A 12,108-nucleotide genomic window follows, 5' to 3' on the forward strand; every position below is an offset into this window, starting at 1 on the left:
ACATATCTTTGCTCCATTTTGAGAAATGTGCATCCACAGCGGCAGGATTACTTAAATAACATCTTTGAAAGAAAAAAATGTAATGAAAAGAAGAAAAATAAATTGGAAATGTTGTTGGTTTCATTTTCCTCTACCACGCGTCAACAGCATTTATGAAATACTGAAATACATACTTGACTCTGGGAATTACCACAAGCAGCAGACAAAGGACATGTCTCAATAACAAGACAGCAAACCCAGAACTCAGAAATCTGTGGAGCTGAGTGGAAGTTTGACAGGACGCGGCATATTCTAACCCTTCCTCTCCCACAGGGAATGGAGGCCATGTTATCAACACCTCCCCAGCAATGCTCTATTATTTGATGGTTTTGACTTCATTCAACCTTATTTTAGGGTATGAAATATGAGGAGATTATGAAGATAGCACAGCAGAATGGGCCTGAAGAAGCTTAAATATGTTATTTGACAGGATGATATCAGCCACCGTACAAGCCATCCCCGTGCCAGAAACTGGATGTGTACTTATCCTTCATAGGAAATGCATTTTGAAAAATGCTCATTTTTTACTGTACTGTAACTCTACGTAGTAATGTATTTTATAGAAGCAAAATTCCACAGGTAATCCCAACTGAGGTCTTACATTGAAAACTGAAGTACATTAAAGGTAAGATTGCCATACCTCAAAGGAAAAATAAAAGACTAAATTTCCTACATTGTAAATTATGATGGGGAAATGTAAACAGAAAGAACTCTAGGTAGAAAGAAAGACACAGTTTTCACTCACGTGGGATAATACTTATGTTTATGCTTGGTGAATTTTGAGGCCCTATGTAAAACTGGTTATAAAGTTTATCATCAAATCATTCAGAAATGGCCACAGAAATAGATTGTACTTTGCTTTAATGGTTTAACACTGTGGTTATCATTTTAAAAAATACCTAAAATATATAAGCATGTCTATTCTTAATGTATAGAAAGGATAATTGAATTCTGAAAAAATAATTCTATGGTAACATCTATACAAATCTTTAGCCTTGTGGATTCTGCATATTTGGTCATATGCAGAATTTATATTTCTATATAAGACATTGGAGCAATAATAGCATACCTGAAGATAACTTTTTATAATTCTGTACTTTTTTTTCTAGCATATGTTTTAGAAAAAGATTGTTTTTCTGTTCTTCTCTCCCCGCTCCTAAGTTCACCCTATGCAAGTACAGCATATGTAGATGTTTCAAAATATGATAATAATTTGCTCAAACTGGAATAAATCTCATTATAACCATGACAGTGCATTGTTTATGAAAAAGCAATGGACTAAAGTTTTATTATACTATAGAGTAGAGAGAAAATAAGTTCAGATGATTATCAAGCATGGTTCACAGGTACAAAATAACTTAATTCCAATAGAAATGACTATCTAAATGGACATAGGAACTCTATTAACCAAATGTGAAGTAATACTCTGAGACACACATCATCAGAACAAATATACTTATGTCTTTAACAAAAAGTTCATCAACATCTTAGCAGTGCCTGGTTGTAAAGGTTTTCCTATAGTCAGGAGAGCCTGGAAAACCTGTGAACAAATGGTTCATATTTATGGACTGTCCATAGCACTCTCTAGTTTATCTCAGTGAAAATTTTAAAATATTCTGAGAACAATGGAAGAAGGCTTCATTTGTCTTCTTTCAGAATTTCTTGGTTTTAGTCAGAATGCTCTTGTGACTCAGATTCAGAAATCCATTCTAGATTTCACAAATGATTCTACTATTATCTGGTCATGAAAAGAATACTGAATTTATGGGACTCATATATATTTTCTCAGACTCTGCTCACTCAGAGGGGTCTCTGGAAATGTTTTAGCTAGAATGGAATACAGACCCCCATTTACTGAAATCTTGATAAGTAGAACTGAAAATCAAAATCCTGTCCTTGAGTGTCGTAAGTAGTTGTTAGTTCTTAACAGAGAGAATCAGCAAATATTCAGAAAGGACTTCCTTCATTCTGAGAAAAACACTCCAAAGAGAGTTTAGTTAAAAAAAAATGTAAACAAAGACACTCCTCTGAAATTGAGAATCAAGATACTGTTGGCTTCATGATGGAAAAGCGCTTGGATTTGGGAATAAAGATTGCCTTTGTGAGATCACACTGCTTTAAGATGGAAGGTTTAGGGATACGGACAAAAGGGATGGCTATTCCACACACAACTTCTAGTGGGCTGAAGCCGTAGGGTTGGATTGAAGACCAGAGCTCATACACACGTTCTCATGAGCTATAATGAAGCTACTGATTTGTAACTTACTTTTGTAGTTCGCATTACTGAAAGCCCTCCTTAATTCTAATAATTTTTCAATAAATTTTTAGAATTTTCTAAATCTATAACCTCATTGATGATTATTTTACCACTTCCTTTCAATTTGTTGTATCACTCTGTCTTAATCTCTTAGTATAAAGTAGCTTCTTTTCAAACTAGTTGGAATAATAAAAATAAAACAGTGTTGAGTTTTGAACAGCAATATTTTTAAAAAAAGGATAGATTTAAAAATTAAAAAGCTCAGGAACAATGAAAATCGTTTTGGAGTGAAGCAATGATAACCAATCTTAGGGTAATGCCAAAGAGAGTAGGAAAAAACGAAACAAAAAAACAAAGAGACAAGATCTATTATGGATCAAGAAGGGACAAGAAAAGAAACCAGAAAAGACTTTAAGGCTTTAAACTTAACAGTAAAAAAGGTGTGCTACTTGACTGTGGCCAGGAAAGTGATAATATTTTAAATAAATGTTTAAATAAATATCATTAAAATTCAGTGCTTTGAAAAGAAATGCTTTGAATTAGAATTATCACAGTCCCAACAATAAGGGTTCAAGAGAAATTAGCAAATATAATTTTCTATTCCATAGCATATTTTATTGTAGCTGAAAGTAAAATACCTTTTAATATTTATTATTTGTAATCCACTCTCATTTGCAAAGCACTGTACATGGATGTAACAGTGGCCTTGCAAAGGAGGCATAAAGAGCCCATTCACTTACACTGCCTCATCTCGTGCCGGCATCCCCTCCCACACTGTGCTCCAGTAAAATGGCCCTACTTCTAGTTCTCTGAGCTTAACGTGCTATCTCATATGACAAAGCTCTGCACAGGTGGTTACCTCCATAAGAAAGTCTCCCTTCCCCTGCCTACCTGGGGAAGAGCGTTATCCATCCACTACGCAACTCCTTTCTCAGGTCATGTTCAAATCTTTGAGAGGCTAGGTGGGACCGACCAGTTGGCTGGCAAATGGGGCCTGGGCTCTCTCGGACACTTCTACAGAGACTTAGATATTTGCCCAAATCTTTGGGACCACAGCTAAATTTATGAAAAAACCTTGGTATTACATGTTTACTAGACCAGCTCCCAACATTGAAGGGAAACGCATGCATGCACACACACCCTTCCGTGATCAAGAAAAACAAATTGTGGTACAGACAATTTTACTTCCCCTGTTTAATTATTTGGTTTAAAGAAGGAAGAATGGGAGCAATATTCCAGTCTGAAAAGATGAGCAACAGTAAGTGGGCACAGGAGCGGAGCATAAGTGAGTCCTGCAGGAGGGAACGTCTGAAGACAGAGAAGAAAATTTATGTTGCTTCTAGGAATTAAAAGTGGCTTAGTGTCTACTCTAGATCTTTGAATAAAACTAGGAATAGTGGGATATGTATCTGGTAAATTTAAGTCTAAATAATTCTAGGGGTCCAAAACTAGCTCTTAGATGTCCATGTAAGGAGTTGGAATATGAGCCTTATTTGAGGTATTTATTTAAACAGGAGAAGCCCTGGATTAATGCAAAACTAATACTAAGGTACAGTGCTAGGTGTAGTCACTGCACATAAAATGTGAATTGCATTTTTGAATAAATTAATAAAAAACTGCTCAAAAATCAAAAAATTACAAAGTAACAGAACTTTTTCATCTAAAAACTAGATTAACCTCTAATACCATAAGCAAGTTTTTCAAGTGAAAAAAATTCACTGATCACTAAAGCTTGAACTGCAAAGTAAATATTGGGTTGGCCAAAAAGTTCACTTGGGTTTTTCCGTGAGATGTTACAGAAAAACCCAAACAAACTTTTTGGCCAACCCAATATATCATTTCCACTATTTTTAATTAACTCTTAGAGAAGCCACTTTTTATGTTTGTTTATTTCAATATCGGTAAGAACTCTGTGTTGGGTTGGTTAGGCATTGGAATATATGAGCAGAAAATGCAAAACTGTAATTTTTAAAAAGGAGTTTGTGGGTGGAGGGAGCTTTGGAAATAAAACTTAGGCTGATGTATACCACGTAATTACCTCGATATCTATTATTTATGCAGAACTGTGTGGAGAGAGAGGGTAGGAGGAAAGTGTGAAGCAACATTTGCTAACACTAAAGATTTTCAGCGTGAAGAAAACGCTGAGGTGTTATTTCCACTTATTTCTACATAGATATTATCCGACTTGGTTCATGCTTTATAGAGTTCAAAGTGAACAAGATTCTCTTCATTAAATATTAAATATTTTACTGGCTATTTACACCACAACAGTAAAATTGTAAAATTTTCCACCGTCATTGTCTCTCAAGATTTTCCTGTACACTGAGTGTGCTTAATTATCCAAAGGCAATCACTGACATTATATAAGAAAACAGAGGAGGAGAAACAATAAAAATTAGACAGTATTCATCTATTAGAAGCCACTGGAGAAAATAAAACTTATTTTTCGTTGTCAATAATTTAAACAGAAAATAACACAGTTTTGATCTCATATTTAGCATAAAAAATTACTGAAACATTTATCTAACTTCCCATATAATGACAGATTGATAAATTTTTAATTACTAATTATTGGGCATTTATTAGGTACAAAACATCACTCACTTGGCTGTGCATGGGTAGAAATCTCTAGCATCAAAAATTTAAAAAATCCATTAATCTAAATGCTTATAGGATTTGGAATGTTTTTGAATCTTAATTCATTAGACAGAGGACGACAATGTCTTTTTCAATACCTGAGAAAGCTTCAACAACACACTAAATTTCAGTCTAGTGACTGACATCTCTGTGACACATTTCTGCATTTGGACAAGAGTTTTCATCAATACTAAAAGTAGATCATACAGTGCTGTTGATGAAATATATTTTGGTTTGGTCATTGAATAATATTCTTATGAATCTAGTAACACTGTAATTATAATAACGAATGCATATTATATATTGAAAAACAGTGAAGATCCAGAAACAATTACTGTTATCATTTTCACATTTTCCTGCAATCTTTATTCTATATAAATGAAAATTTGAAACAAAGGGTCTGTAAAACTTTGGATACTGCTTTTTTTATGTAATATTTTATATAATCATTTCCCATATTAGTTAATATGCTAAGACAATGTCACCACATCATTTTGATGATGTACAAGATTCTACAATTTGGAAATATCAAAAATTATTTAACCATTTTTTCTTTTGTTGGACATTCTATAATGATTCCATATGTTCACTGTACTTAATAATACCTTCATGAGATTTGAGAATTAAGTAAGAAGCCTTTAAATTACTCAAGATAAATCCTAGCAGATATTAACCACTACCCAGAACAGTAGTAATAATTATTTATGTGACTTTTATATCATTGTAAGTTATCATTAATTTTTACCTTGTAGTTTTTCTAATGAGTTTTATGCTGTGAGATTAAATGCATTTTATCCAGTTTTCTTATAGCTTTTTTTTTTAAACAATTCTCTAAAACTTCTAGAAATAATATCAAGGAATTGAGTATAAAATTTTTTCTATTACTGAATCAAAGATCTCATATCAAATACATATATATTTGTATTTATATATTTCTTCAATGATTTATGCTGTCTCATTATAATATATGAAATATACGTATGTGTTCAATAAAATAATTTCAATATATATTTAAAACTTCTGGAATATGAGCAGATTGATTTCAGATGAATCTTTGAAATCTTTGAGCAGCATTGCACCTTAGTGCATTCCTTTTATTTTAGACAACAAAACAAAACATTTTACCAAGAGTTGGCCTAGCCTACTTATTAAAACTTTTTTAGACAGATTGTCACCAGCTGAGCTAAAACAGCAGCTGTCCACTGGAAATAATTGCAGAAATGTTTTGCCCATTGGCCTGAAATCGAACATATGTTTTCCTATAACAACTAAAATATAACTTTCTTTATTGGTGTGTGTTAATTATTGAGGAGTGTTAATTACAGAGTTATACACCTGGATTGTCACACTGGCATAAAATCCCAGTATCTTGAGTGTGGGCATTTTCATATATGTTTTAATTTTTAGTATTTCAAACATTTGAGAAAATAAGACTATATTCTGGAACAATTCCTTTTGACCTTTTTTTTTTTTTTTTTAATTTAACATTTGTCAAGGGTCACATCTATACAGATCAAAGGGAGTTAACAGCTCATTTTCCCCCATATCTAATCAGTGTTGGGAGCTAATTTGGCAAATAGTCTATTTTGGATTAGAAAGATTCTTTAAAATCTCTTTTGCACTTATTTTTTAAGGGATTATGATAGGCTTCACTACTTTCCATGCTCTGTATAAATTTTTCAAATACTTCAGTTAATATAAATATTAAAAAGGAATGGCTGATAATGTAGCTAGTCTACAACATTTCAGTTTCTATTTCCAAGTTGATGTATATTATTTTCATGTATGTGGAGTGCTCGTCTAGTTGCTTACAAAGGCTTTTGGATGATTTTAGGGTTTCATTACTAAAATAGTCAACAAAGAAGAATATTCGGGGGGGATGAATTGGGAGATTGGGATTGACATATATACACTACTATGTATAAAATAGATAACTAATGAGAACCTATTGTATAGCACAGGGAACTCAACTCTGCTCTGTGGTGACCTAAATGGGAAGGAAACCCAAAAAAGAGGGGATATATGTATACATATAGCTGACTCACTTCGCTGTACAGCAGAAACTAACACAACATTGTAAAGCAACTATACTCCAATAAAAATTAATTAAAAAAAAAAGAATATTCATCTTGCCAAGCAGGTCATTTAAAACAGCACATTTGCCAGTATGCTTTTCTGTTACAGAGCTATAGATAAGAGCTGTGGGTTTGCTCAGAGAATAGAACTGATAGAGTGTATCAGTTACACGTTACTCAATTTTCTCTACAATCCCGACACGTAAAAATAAATGCACAGCATTTTTTCCTAAAATTAAAATAACAATGGTCCCATAAAGCCATTCAATGTGTCTAACACATTCTTCCATCAGAGCAGACAAGGTTTCTCAATAATCTCTATGATATTACCTTCCCAGGAAACAAAAATAAATATTACCTTCTGTATAGTAATGATTCCTTCCTGTGTATCTTTGTCAACAGAAATCTTGAAAATCCCAAATCCATCACCATCCACAATTTTGTATTCCATTTCAGCATTAGCTCCTATATCTGCATCGGCAGCTTTAATTCTGGCCACAACGGAAGCCACTGGCAATGATTCTGGGACGTTATACTGGTACGACCCTGTGAAATTAAAAACAATAAATGAACAAAACCTTACACCAAACTAACCAATAAAAATTTAATTATTTGGCTATTTTGCACCATCTTTGCTTAATTTGTTTTTATGTTTTGATAAAGAAGATAACAAAGCAATAAGAGGCAAATGACAAATTTCATGCAGCCTCAAGAAATTTCATGGAAATAATTAGATAATAATCAATAAGTAAGAGCAGGAATAGATGGCCTGGGGAAAGGCATGAGGAGCTCCTCCATTCCGGTATTTTCTACTGCTGAGAAATATGCTACTTTTAATGGTAAAGATAAATTTACAAATAATTATAAATAGACTCAACATTGAGTATTGACTATAAAGAATTAAAATGCAATTAATATAAATATTGAATATTAAAAAATTAAAATAGTATAGCTTAGGCCTCAAATGGGCAAAAACCAAGCCTAAATAGTTCTGATTACTCAATGTTGGAATTTCCATAATAGTATCTTTTGTTGCAAAAGTTTCAGAACACTGGACAAGGAAGCTGATGAAAGTCAATATTAGTCTTCTTTTAGCTCATAAATTTACTGAGGATAAGAATTATTTGTGTGAGTTGGATGTAGAACTGATTTGCGGCACAATGGTACAAGAGCAGAGGCAAGGTTATTTGAACAGGAGGAAAGAGAAGCAAAAAAGGAATAGTAACTTTTTTAAACTTTCTTTTGTAAAAACTCTTCACCATCCCTCAACTTCCCCCTACACCCCCGCCCCAAAAAATAAATAAATAAATAAAAAATTTAAAAAGCCAGTTTGGGAGGCAGATGAAGTACATCAACCATCCCTTTGAAACTAGGAAACACCCCTTCACCGTTTTCCTCTAATCATCTACTTTTTCCTGCTTCCTCCACCTTTTTCCATTTCCTTTTGGCTTCTAACAGTGGTGCATTTGCACTTTCTTACGAAGAGAAAAGAAAGGATTCTCTTTGGAACAGAGAAAGGAAAATGTATCCATATGAAGGGACCACATTCTAGGCTAAGAATGATTGCTTTTGCAATTTTCTACATTTTATAAATTGTTACTGATTTTAAAAAATGATTACAACACATACTTACTATTTCTGAGTGACCCTTTCACATATCTACAAGTGTCCTTAGGAAAATCCAAAAATTTCAAGGTTAGAATAGTAACTAAACGGTAGAGAAAAATCCCAGCCAAAATGAAAAACCTAATGACATATTTTTGGCTTCCTTCACTTTAATAAGTAGGGGAGTATCTAGTAAGCTAGAAAATCCGTGCTCTATCTTATCAAATCATGACAACTGAAACCACAAAAATTCTAAGTGTCAATTCTTATCACTGTCGTTAAAGAGAAACAGCTAATTCTATTATCAGCCAAATATAATAGCATTAATTGTTTTGTTCTGTTTATTCTTCAATCCTCCTCTCCTCCCCATTGTAAGCCATCAAGGACACAATTAAGGATAGGTTCTTTTTTTTTTTTTTTTTTAAACATCTTTATTGAAGTATAATTGCTTTACAATGGTGTGTTAGCTTCTGCTTTATAACAAAGTGAATGAGTTATACATACACATATGTTCCCATATCTCTTCCCTCTTGCATCTCCCTCCCTCCCACCCTCCCTATCCCACCCCTCTAGGTGGTCACAAAGCACCAAGCTGATCTCCCTGGGCTATGCGGCTGCTTCCCACTAGCTATCTATTTTACATTTGGTAGTGTATATATGTCCATGACACTCTCTCACCCTGTCACATCTCAACCCTCCCCCTCCCCATATCTTTTTTTTTTTTTAATGCTGAAGTTAGTGTAATTTATTTTGCCAGGAGGTATCGAAATGTCTGTTGTACAACAATATGAATATTAAAAATATGTAAAATAAAAATAAAACATCTAAAGAAGCAGTATTTGAAGGAAAACATGGTGGCACTCATATTTGCAGAGAAAGTGTCCTTGTTTAACATTATTAGCTTTAAGATCTGTTCATAAGGGAGCTCAGTTCCCTATTTCTATCAGACAAGCATTTAAAAACATTGTAGTTTGTATGATTTCCTTATTTTCTTGAGTATTCTAAAGAAATACCACACACATTTACAAAAAAGCAGAAAAAAGGCAACTAAAAGAGAGTGAGATGAAATGCTTTTTTACAATCAGGACAGCTCTACCTAAGGAAATTATTTTTTTCCTCTTACTTGTTTAAAACAAAAGCCACTTTGGTCAAAGAAACTAAATTGAGGGCATGCGGTTTTCTGGTTCTTTGGATTGATTTCTTTTGAAACGCTGAGCGTTTGCATAAAAAAGATGTGGTAGGTAGCAGAAGGAATGTTCAAGGTACATGAACTGGTTAAAAAAAAGTGTGGAATGAAAAGTGAAGTTCAGGACTCTTTATTTTTATCTTTAAAAATAAAGCAATATTTTTAGCGTAGAGAATTCACGAAGCGTATTTGAATGTTACTAACTGGCAACAACCTCGTAACTTACAGAATGTAAAGAGTAGCATGTCTTTGAATAAAAAGATTAATGCGTAAACAAACTTCATAGCTGTCTAGTATTCAAAGTGTGAACAAAAGAAAAAGCATAGAGGGAGGGGCAAGATGGCGGAAGAGTAAGACGCGGAGATCACCTTCCTCCCCACAGATACATGAGAAATACATCTACACGTGGAACTGCTCCTACAGAACACCCACTGAACGCTGGCAGAAGACGTCAGACCTCCCAAAAGGCAAGAAAATCCCCACGTACTTGGGTAGGGCAAAAGAAAAAAGAAATAACAGAGACAAAAGAATAGGGACGGGACCTGCACCAGTGGGAGGGAGCTGTGAAGGAGGAAAGGTTTCCACACACTAGGAAGCCCCTTCGTGGGCAGAGACTGCGGGTAGCAGAGGGGGGAAGCTTCGGAGCCACGGAGGAGAGCGCAGCCACAGTGGTGCTGAGGGAAAAGCGGAGATTCCCGCACAGAGGAGCGGTGCCGACCAGCACTCACCAGCCCGAGAGGCTTGTCTGCTCAGCCGCCGGGGCGGGCGGGGCCTGGGAGCTGGGGCTCGGGCTTCGGTGCTAGCCGGGAGGGAGTCCGGGAAAAAGACTGCAGCTGCCAAAGAGGCAAGAGAATTTTTCTTGCCTCTTTGTTTCGCGGCGCGCAAGGAGAGGGGATTCAGAGCGCCGCCTAAACGAGCTCCAGAGACGGGCGCGAGCCGCGGCTATCAGCGCGGATCCCACAGCAACAGGGACGCAGAGGGAAAAACGGAGAGATTCCCGCACAGAGGCTCGGCGCCGAGCAGCACTCACCAGCCCGAGAGGCTTGTCTGCTCACCCGCCGGGGCGGGCGGGGGCTGGGAGCTGAGGCGCGGGCTTCGGTCGGATCTCAGGGAGAGGACTGGGGTTGGCTGCATGAACACAGCCTGAAGGGGCTAGCGCACCACAACTAGCTGGGAGGGTGCACGAGAAAAAGTCTGCAGCTGCCGAAGAGGCAGGAGACTTTTTCTTGCCTCTTTGTTTCGCGGCGTGCAAGGAGAGGGGATTCAGAGCGCCACTTAAATGAACTCCAGAGACGGGCGCGAGCCGCGGCTATCAGCGCGGACCCCAGAGACGGGCATGAGACGCTAAGGCTGCTGCTGTCGCCACCAAACAGCCTGTGGGCGAGCACAGGTCATTCTCCACACCGCCTCTCCCGGGAGCCTGTGCAGCCCGCCACGGCCAGGCTCCCGTAATCCGGGGACAACTTCCCCGGGAGAGCGCACGGCGCGCCTCAGGCTGCTGCAACGTCACGCCGGCTTCTGCCGCCGCAGGCTCGCCCCGCCTCCTCCGTGCCGCTCCCTCCCCCCGGCCTGACTGAGCCAGAGCCCCCGAATCAGCTGCTCCTTTAACCCCGTTCTGTCTGGGCGGGGAACAGACGCCCTCAGGGGACCTACATGCAGAGGCGGGTCCAAATCCAAAGCTGAACCCCGGGAGCTGTACGAACAAAGAAGAGAAAGGGAAATCTCTCCCAGCAGCCTCAGAAGCAGCGGATTAAAGCTCCACAAACAACTTGATGTGCCTGCATCTGTTGAATACCTGAATAGACAACGAATCATCCCAAATTTAGGAGATGGACTTTGGGAGCAGGATATATTAACTTTTCCCCTTTCCCTTTTTTTTGTGAGTGTAGATGTGTATGCTTCTGGGTGAGATTTTGTCTGTATAGCTTTGCTCTCACCGTTAGTCCTAGGGTTAGGTCCGTCCGTTTTTTTTTTTTTTTTTTTTTTTTTTGGCTTAAAAAAATTTTTTTTTCCCTAATAAATGTTTTCTTAATAATTTTTTCCTTATTTTCTATTTTTAAAACAATTTTTAATAAGTTTTTTCATATTTTTTATTTTAAAAAATTAAAAAATTTTTTTTCTTAATAAATTTTTCTAAATAATTTTTTTCTTATTTTTAGTATAAAAAATTAATAAATCTATTTTTAAAAATTAAAAAAAAATTTTTTTCTTAATAAATTTACTCTTAATAATTTTTTTTCTTATTTTTTATTATAATTGCTTTATTTTATTTTATTTTATCCTCTTTTTTTCTTTCCTTCCATTTTTTC

The 12,108-nt window shown here is 36.2% G+C and overlaps 1 protein-coding gene across 1 annotated transcript in view; it reads right to left on the minus strand.

Annotated features, from left to right (window-relative positions):
* Positions 1 to 12,108, minus strand: part of CDH7 (cadherin 7) — a 118,362-nt gene that overhangs the window by 45,356 nt on the left and 60,898 nt on the right. The window contains exon 5 of the mRNA XM_061170268.1: positions 7,367 to 7,554. Within this exon, the coding sequence (XP_061026251.1) occupies positions 7,367 to 7,554 (188 nt within the window). The remainder of the gene's footprint in view (positions 1 to 7,366; positions 7,555 to 12,108) is intronic.

The sequence above is a fragment of the Eubalaena glacialis genome, chromosome 15 (genome assembly GCF_028564815.1).
Source record: "Eubalaena glacialis isolate mEubGla1 chromosome 15, mEubGla1.1.hap2.+ XY, whole genome shotgun sequence".
NCBI classification, from domain to species: domain Eukaryota; kingdom Metazoa; phylum Chordata; class Mammalia; order Artiodactyla; family Balaenidae; genus Eubalaena; species Eubalaena glacialis.